The 24351-nt window shown below is 47.5% G+C and overlaps 1 protein-coding gene across 1 annotated transcript in view; it reads right to left on the bottom strand.

Annotated features, from left to right (window-relative positions):
- Positions 1-6: 6 nt before the first annotated feature.
- The window catches only part of LOC102380750 (oxysterol-binding protein 2), a 346753-nt gene continuing 322408 nt past the window's right edge, over positions 7-24351 (bottom strand). Inside the window, 7 exon segments of the mRNA XM_025208840.1 lie at positions 7-2262; positions 3049-3269; positions 3802-3986; positions 4637-4732; positions 5586-5689; positions 8784-8904; positions 18971-19216. Coding sequence (XP_025064625.1) covers positions 2120-2262; positions 3049-3269; positions 3802-3986; positions 4637-4732; positions 5586-5689; positions 8784-8904; positions 18971-19216 — 1116 coding nt within the window. The 3' untranslated portion in view covers positions 7-2119.

Here is a 24351-nt window from a genome sequence, read left to right as displayed (position 1 = left end):
AGGAATGGGACCCTGGGTGAGAAGGTGGGTATCTAAATTGCATAATAGCCAGTAATGATCCAGGATAAAAGTCTTAACAAGGCTGCAGATGGAGCTACTGTAGGAGAGGACAGGTAGGCAGTGGCCCAGTACAGGTTCAAGCTTTTTACTGTCTCATTGCTCCTATTTCATTGCCATCTTAGGTATTCAGAGATGGTGATGTGAGCCCTCACCATCCTCCCATGTTCAACTTGGCTAAAAAGGGCAGGATTTGTGCTTTTGGGAAGGGAGCAGGAACAGATTCAGCTCAGAGGCTCCCTAAGTCTTCCTCTGGGAAGCATGATGGTACTTAGCTACTCATCTCATTCTTGTTGGAGGATGGAAAGGTGCGATCAGTTTCCACAGCTCCTAGGCAAGAAAGCAGGCACCTCTCTGACTGGCCTGAAAGTGACGTTAATGCAGTTTCATGCTTAATACGGCTGGACTTGTATTTGGATTTTAAATCTTGCCGAGGTATTGGAGTGGGTGCTCAGAATCACTTTGGACTGGCCCCTCATGGGCAAAGAGGTGAGAGGCACCTCTGGAATCTTGGCCCTTCCCTGCCATGTCCACGGATCTGGGATTGGGCCCATCTTTGCTTATACATGGAAGGATATGTATGGGAACCAGGATGCAGGAGGTGCAGCCATCACAATACAGATCAACTGGAAGATATAAACTCTGTAAAATAATAAGTAGATGGTACCAGAGCAGGGCTGAGGCAGAGAAAGGAATGACAAGGAGATGGTAGCAGCATAGGATGGGAAGGAAGTCTTAAGATCATGGGCACAGGGAAAAAGAAGGGATAGGGGAGCCATCTCCTTGTGAAAGCACATCTATTACACCTTCATGCTAACCTGGTTCCCATAGTGGGCTTTTTCTCAACCGGGCTGCTTTATCAGCAGCTCTGTATTCCACCCCTTCTACTCATGCTTTACAAAGGAACCAGCACTCCAGTACATTTTGGGAACCAGCCATGTAACAGCAACCATTTTCACCTTCCCTCGTGCCTTGTGTCAGGAGACAGCTCAGCGCCTAATCCCTGCCCAGTAGGTATCTGTATGAGGTATGGACAGTCAGAACATCAGTTGCTACTGCAAAGATACGAAGGGGAAAATAACTCAGTATGCTGAGTCAGGAGTTGGCTACAGATTGCTACAAGCACTGGTGGTACCCGTTAGTCTACAAACTGCTGATAAGGGTCTTTGCTGTAGTTCACAATTTCTCACTCTAGTCTTAACGAGGTCTAGTGTAAAAGTTTCCCTAGTTAGATTGCCTGCTTCCTGATCTCTAAAAGGAACTGTTTCTCATTAGGACATAGTTTCAGGAAGAAAAAAAAAAAACAACACTCAAAAAAGCATCTTGTTAGAGATTGTTCTAAAAATAGTGACTAAATATTGCAGATTGAAAGAAATCTGTTCAAATGCTTCTATAAAAAAGAAAGTCATCTAAAGAGCTTCACAGAAATATCCTAATTCATATGGAGGCGACATCGGGCACTGTCGGGAGCTACTGAGAGAATTGAGGAGTAAGCACCTAACCTACAGTTCCTATAAAATAATCTTTTACCTAGAGCTTCTGAAGTGAATGAGATCAGCAAGTCGCTTGTGTAGTTAAAAATGAACCTGAACTTGAAATAGATTTTTTTCTTTTTCAATTAAGTCCACAAACAAATGAAAAAAAATTAAAAAAAGAAGAGTTCAAATGAATGTACATCATTTCCCCAAAATGTGTGCATCTTTGGAAGTCAGCATCTCCGTCAATAAAGCTGAGGCTTCAAAAAATATAGGCAGCAACTCCTGACAGCAATAAATATGCTAGGCTAAAATTAACTAACTTGTCCTTGTTCCTAATTAGTAGCTAAAAAAAAGCCACCATTAAAAAAAATTGAATGCTATTTTATTAGTGCATAAAAAATAGTTTGGAATCCCTGTTTTGATTTTTTTTTAAATTTCTGTATTCATTTTCCACGTGTGTTTCCGTGCACTGTTATGTCAACCATGGGATGCTGCTGGATGCATCCCATTCACTCATCCTCCTATCTTGTTGTGGATGGGAGAGGTCCCCTGGGGATCTGCTGTCCCACTGTGGGAGAAGCGGCTCAGAAGATATCAGGGCACATACTCCAGTCCTGTTTTTCCTTGGCTTCCCAGTATCCACCCTTGTAAATACAGATCAGCTCCCCTGTTAAGGGATCCACTTTCCTTTCGAACCACAGTGGGATGTAGCCTTCATAGTCTTTGCCTGTACAAAGTGGAAAACACAAGTGTTGGTTTTGTTAGGGAAGCATCAGGTACGTTGGTATCCTTACTATGGTGTTTAATAGGCTGTGCCCAGATACACAGGGGTCTGAATTCACCCAAATCACCACATATGAATTGCCTTCTGCTATTAAAACTACTGGAGCTTACACAAAGTCCTAATCTACCATGTGCATCCATGAGCCCAAGCCTCCTACTGGGAGCTGGTAAATGCCTGAGGATTTTTGCTGAAGCATTAGAGCTGTAAGGCTTAGAGGCTGTGCACAAAGGTCAGCTCTGAACAGGTTCAGGAGTGGAGATGGGACATACAGCACAATTTAAGTCAAGGCTTCTTTGCCACATCAGTCCTTATAAAGCAATTCTCACCCTGGATTCTCAAGGCACTTTGCAAAGGGTGAGGAGGCTGAGTAGCATTACGTATGTTTTACAGATGGGGAACCTGGCACAAGGAGAGGAAGGGACTGGACCAAGAGCACACAGCAAGTCTAGAACACAACTCAGTTCCCTGAGCTCAGGCATCAGCTGAGTCCACTGGGTCTACTCAAAGGTGCCTAGAGATGGGAAAGAAGAAGCAGGTAACCCAGCCAATTCCTGGATAATCCAAGACTGGGTTTGTGCTTTTCATGCAGATTCAGGGATGGTCATTCTGGAACATGTAATACACTACATTTATTTGCTGCATCCCTTTAGCCATAGCTTCAAGAGTGCAGGGCACCCAAGAGCCTGCCCCAGATTATCTACTAATCATTGTTAAAACAGTCAAACTCACCTTCCTCCAATGCCTCCACAGCTTCTGCTTCCCGCCTACGACGTACTGCCCTTTGCTTTTCTTCTAGCCTCTGCTTCTCTACATTGGCTTCATCCCACTTGCCATTCTCCATGAGCCGCTGGTCAGGTCTCAGCCTACTGTCTGTGGGGGCCACCCTCTCCTCAGGCTCATTCAGTGTCAGGGCCAGATCAGAGAAAAAATACATGTTCTCCGCATTTTCTCTAGAGGAGAAGGGCCCAAATCAGTTTAAAAGGGTGAATACTTGTACCCATCCAGTCATAAAGGATCATCCATCCATCCATTCATCCATCCACATGCTCATATGGTCCCTCTCCCTTTGGTCTCAAAGCATCTCCTACCATGTTTGACACCACAAACCTAGAATCATAAAATATAGGTAAATCCCAGGTAGCAACACTTTTCTTTTGCGGAGACTTTCCTCCCATCATCCCAGTGGGAATGGCAGGCAGGATCCCTGCACAATGCAAAAGACTAAGAATACTATTCCAGTTGCTATAAGCCACTATGAGCCCTAGTGGAAATGGTGCATGAGTGAAGGATGTGTCTTCCTCTTCCAAGCAATTAGTAGCAACCCACAGAGAAGTAGTGAAATGTGCCTTTTAGAATTGGTCTGCCATATGCCTCTGTTCCTCAGGAATCACTTCACCCATTACTGAAATATAGCCATCTCAGAGATGCAGGGCAACAGCTACCAAACAATATCACAACAGCCTAAGTCTGGAGAGGACTTACGGGAGAGGGTATTTTTTCCACAGGACCTTTGGAGTCAGTGTCTGATAGACAGTTTTTTGCTTGCCCTCTGAGCTGGTGTTGCCGTGGCTGCTCTGCACTATCTTGGAGTACTCCATCCTTTCATCCCATGTCCCTGACATGACATAATGTGCCTTTCCATCAGCATCTGTCACCACACCTGTCACCTGAAGAGGAAGTAAAAAAAGGGAATGAGTTAGCAATAGCAGAGTCTGAAAATCCCTAGAGAGCAAAGAGATGGGTGGCATTAAGAATAACTCCAAGCTTTCTATAGGAAGCAACAGGGCCTACTGGTTCTGAATGATGGGCTGAGGCCTAATTGCACCAGGCAGAGGTAAAAGACAGCTAGGGCTCATCCCAGAGCCAAACTCTCTCCATTCTGGTATGTAGCCTCGACTTACCCTTCCTGGATCTCAAATATACTCATTTTGTTACTATTACAGTTTTACCTTAAGACTAGAAGAGCAGAGGATGGATGTTGAAGACACCTGGAACTTGTTTTGCACACCTGGGAGGGAAGGTAAATTCAGAGCAGTTTGCTTTATCTAACCATATGAACACTAGGTTAGAGGCACATATAAAACCTTGCCTTCCATGCTGCCTAGGTCAGCCAAAGAGTTGATTAGTACAAGGTACCAATATAGTTTCAAGTGAATGATCTTCAACTACACTTCAGGATGCTAGATTCTTGCTGCCTGACCATGGTCAATTCACTAGCTCATCCTGTTGGCCCCCTGGCACAGCCCAGAGTGACAAATCAAGATCTCTCCCATGCATAAGGCTGCTTTAGTGAGTTGGTTCTTTTTCAGATACATACCTTTCGTGGGATGTCTCTGGAGAAGTAGCTGTAGGGTGTGAATTTCAGCTGGCATTTATCTTTTGACTTATGGTTAATAATCTCTATTTCACCTGACTAGATAAAAAGACATGCAGTTAGAAGATGTGAGACTGGCAATGAAACAAAGCAAATGTTAGTTTAAGTTTGTTCATGTATAAGTTATCATCAGCATCTTTGCTTCCCATCTCCAGCACTTTAACTTGGTCCCAATCAAGTTCCAAGGCTTGGAGTAGCTTCATACTAACATACAAGACCTGATCCCTCATGGAAGAGTTCATCAGCCGGGGCAGCAAAGGTGATAGATTAAGAGCATTACTGTCAGTGAAAGGAGCTACCAGTACACATCTGTTCTACCACCCTGACTCCATACATGGTACTGGTACCTGAAAGAGGCATAAGAAGCTCCAAGGTGGAACTGTTCTGAGAGGGCTTTACCTAGGTGCTTGCTATGGCTAGTCTCTGCCAGAGGAATACATCTTCCTGAGGGCTGGGTATCTGGGGAGGGGAGGAAGAGTGCGACATACTGGGTGCATCTACACAAGACACTAAATGCGCAGTAGATGAATTCTACTGCACATTAGCGCACCAGGCAAAAACTGCTAATGTGCTAATGTGCAACAGAATTCATCTACTGTGCATTACTGTCACAAGAAGTGTGCCAGCATTACTGCGCACTAGCGCCAATTATGGTGCACTTAGTACCTGTTATTACAGGTACTAATCTTAACGCGTCATAATTCCAGTGCATGCAGTCATGCCTACTGTGATGAGAAAGTCTTGACACCAAGCCCTTCAGATCATTTCATTGCCCTCTGCCTTGCCACCCTTCCCCTTTTTCTTGGAGCATTACAGCATAATAATCCAGGGCTAATCATAGCTACAGATATAAGGGATCTGCCTCCTGGTTCTCTTGTAGAGGGCCACTGACCTGATCGATCCAGAGCTTGCCCACAATGATGTTGTGAACAGTAGAGGTGACCTTCCTCCAGACATAGTGGTTCCCACTAGAGTGGAACTCTAAGTGAATGGCGCCTGTGGAGAGATGGGGAGAGAGCCTTTCACTTCTGGCAAAAGAACAAAAGACAGGAGGGGCCTCTTGGAGGCACCTCTACACAAGAGGCCAGATCAGATATTGCACCTAGGGGTGCACCTATAAAGATTTTTCTGGCCAATACCAATGGCCGATTATTAACCAGCCATATTGGCCACAACCGATCTGATTGCCTATATGCAGGCTGGCAGCTTGGAGAGCAGTGTCCAGCCAGTAAGTCTGTGGGGGGGAAGAGACATGGGGGAGAGAAAGGGCATGGTGGGGGCGCAGACTGAGGCCTCCATGGCGAAGGAGGGAGTAGTGCAGGGCTAGGCACTGCCCAGCTGAAGCAGGGCAGGGTGGGGTGCAAGATGGAGCCACAGTAGCTTGGCCAGGCTGCCTGCTGCATGCTCGGGGCCAGGGGCTGTGCCAGCCTCTTCTTGGAGCAGGGAGCTGGGCTGGGGCTCTGCTTGGGGTGGGTGGCAGTAGCGCTAGGAGGGAGAACTACAGGGTGGGCTACAGCCACCCCAAAATTCATCGTAGCCACCCCACATCCCCACATCCCAGCAGCACTGCCACCCACACTAAGAGCAGCCCCAGCCCAGGCCCCTGCCAAGAAAAGGCCAGTGCAGCACCCGACCCCAAGCATGCAGCGGCAGCTCACCCTCGCCCCACGCACAAATTCAGGGGGCACATGCCTACGCACAGCAGCAGGAACTGCCCCCCCTCCCAAGCCCCCTGCGCCTCCAAGACAAGCCGCCCATGGCCCCATCCCGTGCCTCACCCCACCCTGGCTTGGCAGTGCCTGGCCCTGTCCCTGCCCCAGCCCCACTCCCGCCCTCACTGTGGGGGCCTCAATCTGCCCCCTGCCACACTCCATGGGGCCTCTTGCCTCTGAAAGAAATGGTAGAAGAGTCTCAAAACTGCTTTGCAGATTTCTGACAAGGGGCAAGTGCACACGCATGTGTGTGTGAGGGCATATGTGTGTGCACCATCATGCCTCCTGGCTACAGCCTAGTGGAAAGCAGGTAAAATACCTGTGGAGGGACTGGAAGGCACACCAAGCTCATGTACTGCTATGGGCGCACACAGCACTATTTGGGAGTCTCTGTGCCAGCACTTTACACACATGCAGCAATCCTCCCCTCCCTCTTGAGGTTGGTATTATCCCCATTTTACAAATGGAGAAACAGTATAAGGTGGGGGAAGGAGTTCAAGAGCACTCATGTAACTCAGCAGCAGCAGTGCAGCAAATTTATTTAGGCTGCAATTTCATTTTACCTCACATGTCCAAATAATACTTGTAAGTGCACATACACAGCAAGCTATGTTCTCCCCAGGCATCCAAGTGGCTCCACATACATGTACCTGGGAAACCCAAGCCTGAACTTGTAGCCAGGCAAAAGCTCACAGCTAGTAAGGAGGGGAGCCCTCCCATGCTTTAATCCAGGAGTATCAAACATATGGCCTACAGGTTAGATGTGATACATGGAGCTGCGTCTGGACCATGGGGCTCATACAGGGGCCAGGAATTTGGGAGTGCGGTGAGTGGGGCCAGAGCTCGTATGAATCTGAGGTACAGAGCCCTGCTTGGGACATGTCAGCAGCAGTGGGGTGAGTGACAGCTGCACTAACCCCCACGGCTACTGCCACTGCTTGGCCCACCATTACCACCACATCCAGATCTGGCCCACAAGAAGCCTCACAGTCCAGATCCTGGCCAGGGGACCAGTTGAGTTTTATGCCTTTGATTCAGCCCAATAATAGCCTACTTGGTAGGTTATTTGCCCAAGAACTGAGAAACCCAGGCTTCCTCACCCAGAGCACTTACACAGCCATGTAAATGCCGGTTTTAGCACTTATTCACAGTTTGTTTTCCTATCCCACATGGACCGTAGATGCACAAGTGTACGCATAGCTACTGAGTATGCACAGTGTCCTGTGGTCAGGCAGTGTCGTGTGGTTAGGCAGGCCAGGCAGTTACACAGCTTTGATTTCACTTACCTGAGCATAAGTACCAAAATTGTAAATGGGCAAAACCCCATGAATAGCAGGTATTGGATGAAGAAGGAACCTCCCACGTGTTAGCCCATTAGCCTAGTAGCTAAAGCAGTCACCTACAAAGTAGGAGACCCAAGTTCTATTTCCCCCTTATCCAGGGAGGGTTTGAACCTACATATGTCTGTCTTCCTGGCACAGTGCTCTAACCAGAAAGCTATAGGTAGGCATTATCTAGGTCAGGGGTTTTCAACCTTTTTTGGTCGGTGTACCCCCGGTGGCGAGTGGAGAAACAGGGAATCCCCCAGCGGCTGGTGGATGAGTTGGGGGGTGGAGGGGGTGGGGAGGGGATCCCCAGCAGCCAATCAATGAGTGGGGGGGTGGGGCTGTGCAGTGCGCAGCAGCAAAACCGGAAGTGCCAGCAGCGCATGGAGGCAATAGTATCAGCGGCGCATGGTGCCACAAGAGACGCAAAGTGGTGGTAGCTCTGCCCTACTTCTCCCCTGGAGCCTTCCCAAGTACTCCCAGGGGTACTCATAGCCCCGGGTGACAATCCCTGATCTAGGTCCCTCTGGAGCACTCCTCTTGAAACTGTGCTACTCCCTTTTAATTTACTATTCATTGACTAATATTGATAGATTGTAGTAGGGAAGTTTCTGTTCCTTGATAGCATGGGTTTGCGCTATAACCTTAGGTGCCCCTTCCTTCCAGGGTGGCAGCCAACTCACTGAGCTGCACCCCTGCTAACTTGCTCCCTTTCTCCTGGCTGCACATATCTTTCTCTCTTGGCTTGCCAAGGGTCCTGAAGAGGACACTGGTTCATGCCTAATCTGTGGTCTGAGTACTGCGCTGGGAAATCAGCAACACACCAGTTGGTTCCCCTCCTGCCCATCCTCTCCTGGCTGGAGGTTTTCAAAATCCATTCTTCACCAGGAGTGTGTTACAAAGCAAGTAGCTCCAGTTAGCCCCCTGGTTCAATCCTTTGATAGGTTTTTACATGACTGCCATGGGATCACCGCATTGGCCAATCTTCAGGAGAAACTATCAAGCAAAGTGAATGCACACACATCTTAATACTCATCAGAGAAATTCACTTACCTAGTGGCATGATAGAGAGGTATTTGCCCCTGAACTTGCTGGCAATTGTGATTTCCTGCCACAATGTCCAACCTCTCTTGGAAAACACATGATGGGCTGCTGCAGGTGGGTGATGACTCACCTACGAGAGACAGGAGAAAAAACCCCATAAGGTAGCACACTAGGGAAAAGGAAACAATGTTACACAGCACCAGGTGAGGAGAGGAGAAGGGTACACAGGACAATAAGCTAATTCAATGGTGTTTATAAGGCCCCCTAGACAAGACTACACAAAGAACACAAAAGGACAATCTGAGGTTGGTTTTGGAAAACAAAATTACTTACCAGTAACTGACTTTTTAAAGATGCTGTTCTACATGTACATTTACACCGGCCACTGCTCCTGATGGAGTAGAAACTATCCTAGTGTTTACCCAAAGAATATTAACTGCATTAGGGGCAGAGGTCAGAACACAGCGTCCCTTCCTTCCATGGCAGCATTCATCTCACTGAGCCACCCTCCCTCTGGTTTGCTTGCTTTCTCCTGACCCCGTATATCTTTCCATTATGGCTATCCATGGCCCATTTTCAAGAGGATAGGTGGAGAGGGCTCTGGTTAATGTCTAGCAGCCCATGACTAGGTGGTTTGAGCAGTTTTTTTGAAAATGGGGGGGTATCCCATTAGTGCATAGCAGTAAACTGAGAAGCTTATTGCTGTGCAGTTAGTCTAGTCCCTGTATTTACAGGGACTAGCTAACTAGGCAGTAGCCTAATTTACTGTTCAGTAAATGCACTGTATGTGTAGACAGTGATGCTTTACTGTACACTAGATTAGTCTACTGTGCAGTAAAGCATCTTGTGTAGATGTGCCCAATGTGGAGAAAGTAAATAGGGACTTTACTAGTTACCATCTCTCACAAGACTAGAACACAGTGACACACAATGAAATTATTGGGGAACAGGTTTGAAACAAATAAAAGGCAACTCTTTTTCATACAGTACACTGTTAACCTGTGGAACTCACTAACACAGCTGTAGTAGCTGACATCTTAGCTAGGTCCAAAAGAGGATTAGACAAATTCATGAAAGATAGGTCCATTGGTGAGTATTCAATATGATAATACAGCAGCAACCTACACATTAGGACTTCCTAAGCCTTTACATACTTACAACTGTGATGATGAGGAGGAAGGTGGTTTTTTGGGCCCACTCCTGATAGATGATTCGCCTCTGGATTGGGGCTGGTAAATAGGTCTTGCTTTAGACAGTCTTAAGGAGGCTATTTAACAGTCTTGATGCTGGGCATGTATGGAGCTGTTCTGAGGTTCTTGACCTTGTCTGAGGTGGAACTGAAGGACCACTGAAGCTGTTTCTCTGTCTGTTCTTGTCCTCTGCTTGAATGACTTACTGCTATTGGGGATATGGATCCCCCTCTCCCCCAGGCAAAACAAGCATCTTATTTGGCCATTTGAAACAAGAATTAAGTCACTGCAAGAAGGACATGGCATGAACTCCGGAGATCAAGTAAGTTGGGGGTAAGGTTATTTTCCAATTGGCATATCCCCTCTATATACCAGCAAGGATTGAGATGATTCAACCAAGATAAGAAGGGAGAATACAGGCAGCCCAGCATCCTTGATGGCATTAATGTCTTGTGGCATGAATTAATTTGTAGGAGAGGGCTGTTGATGGCTGGGGCCAAGTCAAAGCCCCAGGATAAGGGAAATGAAAGGGAAGAAAAACAACTCTCAGCACCTTTTCTGATTTAGCAAACATGCTTTCTGAGAGGGAGCTGTTTAAAAGCAAGAGCTTTTGATTGTTTCTGAAGCTCAAAAGTTACTAGGAAGGATCCCTCTGAAGGATGCCCCTGTCTCTAGCTAGTAGCTTGAGAGGAAGTAAAGAGCAAGAAATGGGGGCATAAGGAGTAGTGGGGTAAGAAAGTACTCTTGAGGATGCCCTTAAAGCATGAGTACCTACAGCCTGTGGGCTGCATCTGGCCCACACAGAGGTCTTGGCAGTGGGGGGCTTTGCCCATACTGTGCTATGCCATGGTTAGGCAGCCAGATGGCCAAGTGACTAGGCAGCGCAGAGAACTGGAGGTGGCAGCCAGGTGTAACCCACCTTGAACCCAAGCTGGATCACTCCAACCTACCACTGGAAAACGTTACCTACTTTACACTAAGGCAAAAAAGTCTCTGGTCTAAGCACAGGGCATGAGATGCTCCCAAAAGTAAGAATGTGTATTTCGACAATTAACTGATGGAGAATAGAGATGTCACGTATTCCAGCTTCCTAAAGAATGTGACATGACATCCTAAAAGAAAGTGTTCTCTGTTCCCAGGCAAAGGGTAGGATGGAACTTGTCCTGTTATCATCCATATCTCGTGACAAGCATCTACAATATCCAGGGACACTTTTCTCACACAGCTTTTTACTACTGTGGTTTTAAGTCTGACGTTCAGTTTCCCAAACGTATATAGCAATTTGAAATAGGACAGCTCTGCAGCATTTGAGGCTCCCCTCTTGTCACTGTATATATATGACCCTCCACTTCCCTAGCATTCATCTGGACTTTCCCCTCCTTGGGTTGCATATGTCACCAGCACACTCTAAGCAAAAATCCTATGCATGAATAATAAAAAAACACTTGCACTTTCTGTTTTAGAGTTCCTTCAATGCAGGCAGCACAACAGTAGCGATATTTACAGACTGATCACAGAAGGTCATTCTTATTTCTTAGCAGCCTACTAGGGAGTAGGACAGCAAATGCACTAATAAAGAGTATCAGGGTGAGTGCTGAATATTAGCCATATAGAGCTCCTTCCCTGGGTTAAACAAATGTAATGAAACACTGGCTGCTTATTTTCTGTGCCCAAAACATTTGTACGCTCTGATCTTTGTGATTAATAAATATGATAGCACAAGGTACTGGAGCAAGGAGCAGGTTTCCCTCCAAGGGGCAGGAGCCGTTTTGGTTGCAAGTGGTTCATCTACCCTGGCATCTCAACATGCAAGCACATTAACACTATTAGCAGTGGAGAGATTTTGCCAAGGCTCACTAGAAAACTTTGGTAGCTATAGGAGACAACTACCAGCTTTCTAAGACAGAGATCCAGGGCCAGTACCAAGTCTGGAGAAAGTCTTCCATAGTTCATAAGGCACAGACCTGTATGGCTGGAACAGAACTCCAGTTCTCCACAGGCTGGTGTTTTACCTAGTAACCGGTCTCTCTTGTGCACAGTACATGGATTCATTGCTATGGACCAGCCCTGCTTCATGTAGCTTGTAGTTAATAATCGTCCTTGTGTTTCTCCTTCTCTTCACTCCACAAAACTGAGAATGACAGTCTTCTCAGGCTCAGTACAATGTCACTGCCCTTCCCTTTGTGCATGCACTGAGGTCCGTGTCTGACAGCCATCTGCTCAGTGGCCTCTAAGCAGATGGCAGCTGGCTAGCTGTGTAGCGCTCTGGAATAACACACAGGGGTGAAAGCACTTTGTGTACCTGATACCTGCCAACGCTTCTTGGACAGGCAGTTGAAGGGTACATGGGGAAGATCTGCAGGGGCCGTTGCAAATTTCTAATTACTAACTGCTGTTAGACTACTACTGAAAAGTGGCAACTGGGATGTACTGGGTATGATCATAAACTGCATCCAACTGGTGGCAATGTGGTGGGGCCACCCATGGTGGGGTAGCTCCTATAAAAGGCCATAATGTTGCAAACCTACCTCCCACTGCTTTGTGGGTATTCCTTGGCTGGAGTAAGGCTAAGCAACACCACCATGACAGAAACATACCCTTGCTGAGGCATTAGGCAGTCAGCAGCAGCTCTAATCGGTCTAGCCTTTGGCCTCTGTCTCAATGGTATAAAGTGGGGATGGTAGGTCTAGGGCAGCCACCACTCTTCCACACTCTTGCCTAGGCATATGCATTGAAGGTCTTGGTGTGATGGTTGCAGGACTTCATCATGGGCATAAGGAACCTGAGGCAGCTATCAAGGCATCCAAGCAGCCCTATTCAGGGGTAGCCTGCTTTTGTCTTTTGAAGAAGGCCCTGGAAAAGGTGGGCCAAAAAAGCCATGCCCCAACTCAATCTATCCTGGCCAAAATGAAATAAAGTGATTTGCATGTTGGACTGTTCAGACTCTCACCCCCAGATTCGATTCGGACTTTGATTTACGGAAAACAGCACTACTAAACTATGAACTGGTTAGACTCTGAATTGACATTGCTATATTATCAGAAACTTGGCTCTCAGATACAGGTTGTATTCAAAAGAATGATTACACCATATTCTGGCATGGGAAGCCAGCAGGAGAAAGGAGAAAACACGGAGTAGGCTTTGTTATTAGAAACAGCTTTCTTGTGAAAGCCCTATTGCTGTATCTATTCAACTCACGATGCTCAGAATGCACACTCAGAATATCTTCATCAAGTCATTTAGTATCTACGCACCTGCCCTTCGAGCCAGTGATGAAGACAAAAATATTTTCTACTAACAACTGGAAAAAGAGATTGAGAAAATTCAGAGAAAGTAGACCATTATGATACTTGGTGACTTCAGTGCAAGGGCTGGATGTAGTTTTGAGAGCTGGCCTCATATTCTGGGCAAATGCAGAATTGGTAACGTGAATGAAAATAGCTAGCAAGTATTAAAACTATGTGCAAATCAAAATCTGTGTGTTACCAACACGTACTTCACTGGTAAAATCACAAGAAAGACTTTGTGGAAACATGCAAGATCAGGGCACTGGCACCAATTAGACCTAGTATTGACCGGGCACAGCCACCTGAAAGAACTCCTGCATACGAAGTCTTATCACAGTGCTTGCTGTGATATTGACCATGCCTTAGTCTGCTGCAAAATTAGAATCAATACCAAAAAGATCCATTGTAGCAAAACCACTAGTCGTCCTCCTCCTCTGATTGACATCGGCCAAACTAGAGATGTATAGAGATGCTGACTATTCAACAAAGTTGTGAAAGCAAGTTTACCTAACAACTCAGCCACTGAGGCTTGGGAAAGTTTAAAAATTAATATATACAATACCGCTGTAACAGTGTTTGGCAAAAAATGCAAGAAAAATGCAGATTGGCTTGAAGAGCACTCTGAAATCCTTCTACCACTGGTTGAGAACAAAAAGCCAGCACTAACCATCTACAAGAAATCTCCCAACACAAAAACCCTTGAAAAATTGAGAAAGTCTTGAAGAGAAATGCAGAAGGCGCCTAAGAGGCATGCTCAAGGTTTTTGGCTGAAACGCTGTGATGATATTCAGACGTCAGCCACAAGCAGATTCATCATCAGGCACCTGACTAGACCTCTTACGCATATACCAAGATCCAGAGGCTCAATGGATGCCTATACTGCTGAAAAGTGGTAACTGGGATGTACCTTAAAACTAGGGGTGTACAGATAGAGATTTTTGGGGCTAATACCAATGGCCGTTATTTAAGGAGGCATATTGGCAGATACCGATCCAATTTCCAATACAGCTGCCTCCAACTGGTAAGTCCGGTGTGGTGGAAGGGAAGGAAGGAGGGAAGGGGTGTGGGGCAGATAACCAACCCCCCCCCCCCCCGCAGTGAGGGAGGGGGCAGGGGCAGGAGCTGCCCAAGCAGGGTGGAGGGGGCAGAGCCGTGGCTTGTAGTGGGGAAGGCGGCTCCTGCTTCTGCTTGTACCCCAGGAGGGCACGGGGGGGGTGGGGTGTGCCCCCCCAGATCTGCACAGGGCAGGGTGATGTGGGCTGCAGCAGGGGCTGTGCGGGGCTCTTCTCAACATGGGCTGGACTTGGACCAGGCATCATCCACCCCAAATTTCACTGGGAGGATGCTGCATCCACCCCAAATTTCACTGGGTGGATGCAGCATCCTTCCAGTGCCATTAGGGCCCGCTCCAAGCCCAGCCCCCATTGAGAAGAGCCCCACCCCGCAACTGCAGCCCACCAGGCCCCGCCCCAATGTGCCCTCCCAGGGTGCAAGCAGCAATGGGAGCTGCCTCCCCCCACCACAAGGCATTGCTCCGGCTCCCCCCCGGCCCCACCTGGGCAGCACCTGCCCCTGCCCCCACCCCTACCCTCAGTGCACCTCTACTTTAGTGCACCTCTACTTAACACTTGTTGGGAGAATCATTAAGTTGTAATTATGACTGGTCTTTACTGATGGCTAGCAAATGATATTTTAGAGGTTTGCTTTTAGGAATTGGCTTATAGGTAAAGTAGATATTGCATTAGAACAATGGTTTAGGAGACTGGCAAGGGTTAATTGATTTCTAAAAGCCTGTTTGTCTGTCTCTCAGTTCCACAGCCTTCAAGGCACTTAGGGTGTCTGAGGCCAACGGACATGCACATCCTGGGAAATTAAAAACATCCAAACTATTTTCATAATAGTTAGGCTTGGCTCCAGAGCTACAATACCCACTTCAAAAAATGCAGAAATCCTTGGGATTTCTGGTTTCAAATGAAATGGCCAAATTATGGTGTGTGCATGTGATAGGTTTCTGAAGATGAAATTTTGGCTGACAAAACACAATATGGACAGTATGATGACCGGAGGGAGATCAATCAACGATGCCCAAAGATGAAGACTCATCAAATTAGAAAGAATACACAAAGAGAAGTTTTCAGAACAACTAGCCAGCTTTGGCCCCCAACCTCCAAGGTTGCTGATGTTGGACATTCAAGCAAAGAACCTCAAGCTGGCATTTACATAGTGGCTGGACACACTGCTCACCTTATATATATTCTGGGCACTGGGGAATTTGGTTAATGTATGTTGTACTCATCTTGCTTGCTTTGCCTGTATCACTCTTACTTCCGATCATTGTGTATCAATAAAATTCGCCTATTACCAACCAGAGGAGTTGTGGTTGGTCTGAAGGTTGTGCTTGCTCAGAGCAGGGTACTGGGGCTGGGTTGTGAAACCAGTGCCAACTTTTATCAGAGGGTTCACCACACAGAGGTATCACTAATTTCTTTCTGGGATTTTTTTAATGCATTATTGGCTGCAAAGGAGTAATGTTGGCACAGGCTTCCTGTTCTCTAGCTTGAAGAGATGTGTGGAAGCAGGCAGCATGGCAAGCATTTCACTATTTACTGGCTTCTACATCTACTCAGTGGGTGTGTCTACATGTGCAATTAATGCAAAGCAATTAACTCCAGAGTTTGTTGCCATTTGAATGTGTGCCCGGGAACGCAGCACAATGAGCAGGATTGGAGCAGCCCCCGCTCGCAGGGTGTTCAGTCTGCCAGCCCAGGGCTGCTTCCCCTGGCTCAATATGCTGCGGAGGGGCTGGCTGGGGCATGAGGTGCTTCAATGTGGGACTAACCAGCAGGCAGCCCCCACACTGACGCACCTTCATGCCCCAGTCAGCTGGGATAGCGTCTACACGTGCTCTGCTGCAGTTTTTCACGCTGCACCAGGAATAGTACTTGCATTTACAAGTACTATCCTGCTACAGAGTAAATTAGTTTACTTCAACCTAATCAAGATGCATGTGTAGATGCCAAGACGTTTACTGAACAGCTAAGTAGTCTACTGTGCAGTAACCGTCTTGTGTAGATGAACCCCCTACCTCCTACCACAGGTTAAAGCCTGCTCTACACCAATATATCTTTTCCCTGATGTCAACAGTGGGAGCAACTGAGTAGTTTGACCGCTGTTTAAGTCCCTACTAAGAGGGACTTAAAGAAGGCTGAGAAGGCTAAACAACTTCCAATACCATAATAAGATGTACCACCTTTAATCCCAGTGGATGTGTCATCTGCCAAGGGAACAGGAAGCACAGATTCTAGCCCTCTCCCAGAAAGATTTGGACCTACATCTGCTACTTCCCAGAAACATGCTCTAACCATAGCATAGCACCACAGGCTCAGGCTGCACACCCAACTTCATTTATAGAACCTCAAAGTGCCTCAGCTATGCACATGTTTGCAGCCCCTTGGCTGGAGCACTACAAAGTCACCTTAAAAGCTGGGGCTGTCAGGAAGGCACTTTGAGGGGGGAGGGAGAAAGAAGAGAGGACTGTGAGATGTGCTGGGTTCTCTAACTGTCAACACACTGAAGGAGGCACTACAACACAAAGCACTACAGCAAACTCCCTCTTTGAAAGAGGAACATTTTTGTAGCAGATCCACCAGCTTTGTGGCTCTACAAATAGCATGAATGTCCAGACACTTACTTTTTGTAGTGCTATAAGGGTGTCTGTAGTGCTACAAACCTAACATGTGTCCATAGCTCCAATGAATGCAAACAAAGAGGAGTGTGGCTCAGTGAGATGGCCACTGCCCTGGGAAGGCAGTGGACTCTGGATTCCAGCCCTGGTCCCTCCCCACAGGGGAACAGAAATGACCCTGCTGCTGTGTAGGCATTTTATCCAAAGAATGTGAAGTGTAAAAAGCTAAGCCTGTGTGTATAGATTGAGCATGCTCAGCAGGGCTATGCACTGGCCAGGCACGTATGCAGCTATGTACATAATATCCAAACATATGTCCCAAAAGAAATGACAGAGGGTACCTCTCATCTTTTAGCCTGAGTGGCTAAAGCAACCATCCAGGGACCTGAGTGCTAAACTCCCACCCCCTTTACCCAGAAAGGAATTGAACAGTCATCTCTCTGCTTTCCTAACCTACTGTATGAACTACCACAGTAAAGGTCTGGTATTGCCTGCATGTTCTCCAAAGGCCCTCTTGAGGATGAGCCACTGTCCCTTGTGTTTACTGGTCATTGGATAAAATGGATGGAAGCCAACATAGAAGTATCTTCCCCATTTGAAGCAAGGCTCCAGGACAGAACCCAGGACTGGCTTTTTTTCCACACTAGCAGCCAGCTCACTAAGCCACACAGCCTATATTAGACTCCCTTCTTCAGGGTCCCATGTACCTCCTCTCACAGCTGCTTTGGGGCAAGCCTCAAAAGGAGCACTAGAGAGCAACTTTGGATAACATCTAACCTGTGGCCTGGTGCCTAAAGAATTAGACTTAAAAATCTAAAAGACACAGGTTTTATTCTTCTCTGGATAGTGGAGGCCTACAATGTTAGTTCTTAGCTTCTTGAGTGAATGCTTTAATGTCTCAGCTACGGAGGCTAAAACATGGGAGGATTCCCATCCTTTAATACCTGCTAGTCAAGGGTTTCTGGCCTCTTGTACATTTGGGACTAGGCATTCACAATGGATGCATCTGCATGTACATAGCAGCATTCATGCTGGTCTCGTATGTAGCTGAGTGAACATGCTCAGTCTACACTTGCACATTTACACATCCACACTACAAGGGAAACAGAATCACTACCTCCACGTGTGGGATTTTTGGCACTTATATAGCTCAAAAACTGTCACATAAGCATGCAAACAGAAATCCTATTATTTGTGCATTACTGAACACACACACAGAGCAGGGGGAAAGTCCATCCTTGTGGTTCAGGGCAAAACTCCTGGGATCCCTTTAGCCTCCATAAAGGGTCACCAAACAAGCCAGCATTTGTTCTTGAAAGTCACTCTCGTGCTGTGCCAACCCATAGGAACTGAACGAGAGCTCCTATCAGATACTAGGAGCAGAAGCTGGAGTTGCAGCTGGCTTTATGCGATGGTGGAAATGCCTCAATTTTTATGTTCTATAAAAGAAACCTCTAGTTCTGCATTAGATTTAATAGAAGATTGGGGGGGGAAAAAGACCTTATCCTGATGTTAGTTTCTGAAGAACCATGAAACATATTCTTTCACCAGGGCCATCCTTTCACTAGGGTTCTTTGTATTTGGAATCAAACATTAATCATGACTTAAAAGAGTGTACAATTCAGAATTACTTAGTTGCAAAGCTCCATGAGTAAGTTTGTCCCATACCTGGTGCTGGCACAGTTTGTTACGCATGTCCATCTGTTTAAGACTGATAGGTCTCCTTCTGGATTTGACTTCTTGGTAAAGGCTCCTGTCCCACCCCCTCCTACTCATCATTTTCACACTGTTATATTGGGGAACACTAATTTTGCTTTTACCTTCCACTTATGTGGAATCTGTTGCTGCTCCTATTGATAACAGCAAAACACTAACTACTTTCAATAGAAGCAGGACTAGTTTAAGTAGAGCTTCCTGAGGAATGAAGCAGCCCACAGGGCACAGTTGTTTTGTACACACTTGAAGAATGTGGTAGTGTTTCTGATATCAGGCTGAAAAGAAGAGCCATTCCTTTCCTTCCATCACTGACCGTACCTGCTCACAGAGCGAACGGAAGCCAAATTCATCTAGTCGGTCGAGTTCATACGTTTCTCCCAGGAGAGGATTGAATGGCTTTGCTGTACGGTGGACAGTCGTTGAGTAGGAAGACACTGAAAATGCAGCAACAAAACACATCTGTTCTGTGGAACTCTCACACTTGACAGCTTTGTCTAGCAGCTCGTGGTATTCCAAGTCTTCAGTCAGCCTCTGCAGCATAGAAAGTGGCTCATTGAAGTTTACCTAATGTGGGCAAAGGAAAGACAGAGTTAAACACCCAACAGTTGTGGCTGAGCAATGGGCTTCTAGCAAAGATACCAAGGTCGGTGCTTAATGATCTTCTATTTTAGTGCCTACTTTCTGTCCCACTTTGCTGTTACACTGATACCTTCTTGGTCTCCTAAATGCAGGCACTTCATGGTCATTTTAGACCCCTGATTTTGACTGTTGGAACCTCAGTCCCTGGAAAATGATCATGTTCTAAACATTCCTGCAGTGACTGGAGATTCGGAGATGAAGGAAACTCTAACTGCCCAGAGGAAACAAACAGGCCTCTTTAATCCCAGCTCCTCTTTTAGTCATTCATGTGAACACCTGAGTTTGGATTTTTCTATCAGTTTACAGGTCAAAGCTGCAAAAAGCCATGTTTAAAATGGCATTGTGGCAATGCCCATTGTTCACTAAGTAGCTAGGGAAGGCTCCTGCTATTGTATTAGGAGGAAAGTGAGGTCAGGATCTGCTGAAACAGCAAATTATGTTCACTATGGTCTCAATTCAGTTCAAATGTTAAGTTAGAGCAGGGAAGTTTGTACAGCATCATGCACTCTGAATTGCATCACTAGAGCTTGGAGACTTTGAACAACCCAGCTTTGATGAATTGGGAACAACTAGACCTAGATCTCGGAAGCCACTATGGACTTACTGGGTGCGTATACACGAGATGCTACTGTGTAGTCGTTACTGTGCATTTATTTAGTACTTGTATTAACAAGTACTAAATAAATGCGCAGTAACCAGATTTACTGCGTCGTAGTGCCAGTGAACATCTTTTAGGTGACACTACTGTGCAGAAGCCTAATAATACTGAGCAGTAGTGTACTACGCCATCCATGTTGTGATGCTGTGCTGTGCTGTGTTGTGCAGCATTTTTTGGCTACTGCACTGTCAGTGTTTCATGTACACGCACTCACTGTTTCTAGTTGTATTCTTAGCCACATGCAGAGATACAGATACTGTCACAGCAAGCCTTGGCACCTGCTTCCTTCTTTACAACACTATACTCCTGGTGAGGGCTGGACTTCCCTGTCAGTGTTAGAAAGATGGGATCACTCAATGAACACACAGATGGCCCCCAGTCATTGCCAGACTCAGTGAGGGACCAAGCTCGCTCAGCACCCCAACTCTGAATACTCATACACAGGCCACCATCAGTCTAGCTCAGGGCACAGCTTTGTGAATACCTACTTCAATCCAAGGCCATGTGAAGTCAGAGGGTACCAGGCACCAGATATCCATTAATGCTGACACAGTACTTAGGAAAGCAGGACTACACAGTACTCCTAGGTGACTGGGTCCAGTCCCCTGCGATCACAGACATATGCCCATGCTGTGTAGAAGGTTAATAAGCTGAGCACACAATTCAGTCAGGGGGCAGAGGTGAGATACTATCAGTGGACAGAAGAGCTATGGAGGTAAAACAGCTTGAAAACCTGGTACCAAGCCTATCTAGAGGAAAGGTAGTGCCTTAATTGAACTTAACATGTGTGACACTAGGCAAAATTCTCCTTCTAGGGCAGGGGTTACCAACATAAGGCTCAAGGCTTGCATCCAGCCCATGGAGCCACTGGATCTGGCCCACAGAGCCTGCAGACTTTGCCTATGCCCAGGCAACTTCCAGCAATGCCCTTGTTGCTGCTGCTTCTTCCACTCACCCCCTAGTCTCCCCTGGCTGCAGTGTGAGTGCAGCTTCCAGCCAGTCCACGCTGCTGCCACTTTTCCATCCTTGCTTCCATTGCCCTCCCTCCTCTGTGCCTCCAGCTGTGGGGCAGAAGTGGCTTTCAACTGCCCGGCCCAGACACAGCTCCCCATAAGCTGGACGCTGCATTCACACCCCACGCAGGGAGCAGGGCCTGGGAGAAGCAGCCATGGAACAGTTCCCAGCTGTCTGGCCCTGGCACTGGGGCAGGAACAGGGAAAGCCCCCTGCTGCGTATGTGCTGCAGAAGCCATCTGGCCCATGTGGGACTGGAGCCAAGCTGTTCAGGCCCAGAGCTTTAAAAGGTTGCCTGCCACTGCTCTAGGGCACTGTACTCCCTGAAGATATGCCTCAAGGGACAGCAATCAGTATAGCTGCATAGATGCAATCCTTGTGTAGAGGGGCAAAATAGCCCGATACCATGATCTGCACCTCCATAAATTACTTTAGTTTCAAACAGAACTAATTGGCACTGGTCTAAATATACTTTGTCTATCTGCACTAGGGGTTTGTTCTGGTGTAGCTGTGCTGTTGGCTGGAACTGGAGCAATTCTCCAGTGTAAAGAAGAGTTAATTAAACAGCTACAGGAAAATAGAGAATTTAGGACAGACTCCAGAGCTCCAACAATGAAATGAAACCTTCCAGTAAGATTTAAGTAACAATGGCTCATTCTCCTTCCTAATCACCTACAGAGCTGCTATCCCTGAATTCCAGCTACTTACAGTGAGTGATAAATCTATGCCAGGGGTAGGCAATTATTTCACCTGGAGGGCCACTTAACACATTTTGGTAAGCTGTTGAGGGCCATGCACATAAAATCTTTCAGAAGATATTATTTCAACAAATCATAGATAAAAAAACAAATCACATACTAAAATCAAACATCTACTATAACATATTTTAATTATTTCGAAAAATCATTTTTGTCCTCATTCATGTGTTTTTGAGCAGTGTATATAGAGGTGATTGCATAATAGCTCAAAATAAAATCTTCCTCTTCTATATAGTGTGTGCGGGCGGCAGAGCTACCTGTGCGCGAGGTCCCGGGCTCCACCCAGGTGAGGGGTGCGGGACGGATAGGAGGCATGTGCAGAGCTTACCTAGGCAGTGCGGTACAGGTGCAGTCCACCCCACTGCTGCCCCCGTGACACTCTGCATGGGGCTGAGCTCTACCCGCTCCTGTCCAGGGCAGCCCATGCTGCACTCCTGCCTGCACCTGCCAATGGCCCTGCACAGTTGCTCCTGGTCAGGCTGCACCAGCGTGGGTACTGCTCGGCTCTCCGTGCCTCCAGTGTCTCCTCCTCCTTCCCCTGCTACACAACTCTGGGCAGCAGGTAGTGTGGGAAAGGATGGCAGCCATGGGGACATGTGCCAGGCACCACATGCCCAGCCAGGCAGGGGAGAAGCTGCAACTGGGCAGCTCCTGCTCCAGCCACAGGACTCCATCTCCATCTCCTGGCTGCCATCTATGCACTCCACCCTCCTGGTATGATGAGCAGCTATCTGCAAGAGACTGAGAGGGTGGAAAGTGGCCAGGAGCTGGAGCTGGAGCCCCAAACATTCTGGTTGGAGCTGCCCGGCTGCAGCTTCCCCCCCACCACCTGGCTGGGTCTGTAATGCCCATGTCCCCATGGCTGCTGCACTCCTCTGTGCTATTTGCTGCCTGGAGCAGCACAGCAGGGGTAGCAGCAGGAGGAGGAAGAGCCACTGGAGGCAGGGGGAAGCTGAGTAGTACCCTGGCAGCTGCAGCCACACCAGGGACAGGCCTGGCAGGAAGCTGTACACACTGGGCCAGGGTGGTCAGCAGGCATGGGTGGGAGTGTGGCGTGCGCTGCCCTGGGTGGAAGCAGGCAGGGCTCATCCCTATGTGGAGTGCCATAGGGGCAGCTGCAGGTTGGATACAATCAACTGGCGGGCACCCGCCTGTGTGCTGGATCCAACCTGTTGGCAGGCTGGATCCAGTCCATGGTCTGTATTTTGCCCGCCCTGATCTATGTTTGGGTCTCATTTTGTTCTCAGGTGAAACTACAGCTACCCAGACATCTTGTGGGAAGAGCGCTCGGCCAAATCCGAAAGGTCGCAAAGCTTCCTCACGTGCGTAGATGAGCTCTATCTGACTCAAGAAGTCTATGGGCCAACAAGAGGCAAAGCACTGCTTGACCTTCTGCTGGCAACCGGGGACGACCTAATCAGTGACCTAACGATCGAAGGGAAGCTGGGTGACAGTGACCACGAGCAGATCGCCTTCACCATCCGCCGAAAAGCTGTCAAGTCAGTCAGCAATACAGGGTCTTTGACTTCAGGAGGGCTGACTTTGACAAGCTCAGGAGTCTTGTCGGTGAGGTCCTAAGGGACCACGACCCCAAAGGGAGGAGAGTCCAGGAAAAGTGGTTGCTCCTCAAGGGAGCGATCCTAGATGCACAAGCTAAGGCTATTCCGTCTCGGAGGAAAGGCAGCAAGGGGGCACAGCAGCCCCCTTGGCTCTCCAGGGAACTGGCGGTCCTCCTGCGTCAAAAAAAAACAGACCTACAAAGGATGAAGGACGGGATCCACCTCCAAGGAGGAATATTCTGCACTGGTCCAGACCTGCAGGGAGCAAACCAGGAAAGCCGAGGCTGTCATGGAACTCCAACTGGCCACAAGTATCAAAGATAATAAGTCCTTTTTTAGATATGTGGGGAGCCAGAGGAAAAGCAAGGGCAACATTGGACCCCTGATAAACCAGATGGGACAACTGATGACCAACGCCCAGGAAAAAGTCAACCTACTAAATGGGTACTTTGCGTCAGTCTTTCACAAGTCCCATGGGATGCCCCTGCCCATTACGGGACAGGGATGCCTAAGCGAGGGTGGTTCCTTGCACTCCATCAGTGCTGACCTTGTGAAGTAACAGCTTGAGAGGCTGGACACCTTCAAGTCAGCCGGCCCTGACAGTTTACACCCCAGGGTACTCAAGGAGCTGGCAAGCATCATAGCTCAGCCCCTGGCACGGATCTTCGAGAGCTCCTGGTGCTCTGGTGAAGTGCCCAAAGATTGGAAGAAGGCCAATGTGGTGTCTAGCTTCAAGAAAGGGAGGAAAGTGGTTCTGGCAAACTACAGGTCCATCAGCCTGATCTCTATCCTGGGGAAAGTCTTAGAAAAAAATCAAGGAGGCCATCCTTAATGGACTGGCTGATGGCAACTCCCTGAGGGACAGCCAGCACGGGTTTGTTGCAGGTAGGTTGTGCTTGACCAATCTCATTTCCTTTTATGACCAGGTGACCTATCACCTGGACAAGGGGGAAGAGATTGATGTCATATATCTTGACTTTAAAAAAGCCTTTGATCTGGTATCCCATGATCACCTTTTGGCAAAACTGGCCAACTGCAGCCTTGGGTCCACCACGATCCGCTGGCTGGGGAA

Source organism: Alligator sinensis, unplaced genomic scaffold, assembly GCF_000455745.1.
Source record: "Alligator sinensis unplaced genomic scaffold, ASM45574v1 scaffold1108_1, whole genome shotgun sequence".
NCBI lineage: Eukaryota > Metazoa > Chordata > Crocodylia > Alligatoridae > Alligator > Alligator sinensis.
This window is presented reverse-complemented; position numbering and strand designations above follow the sequence as displayed.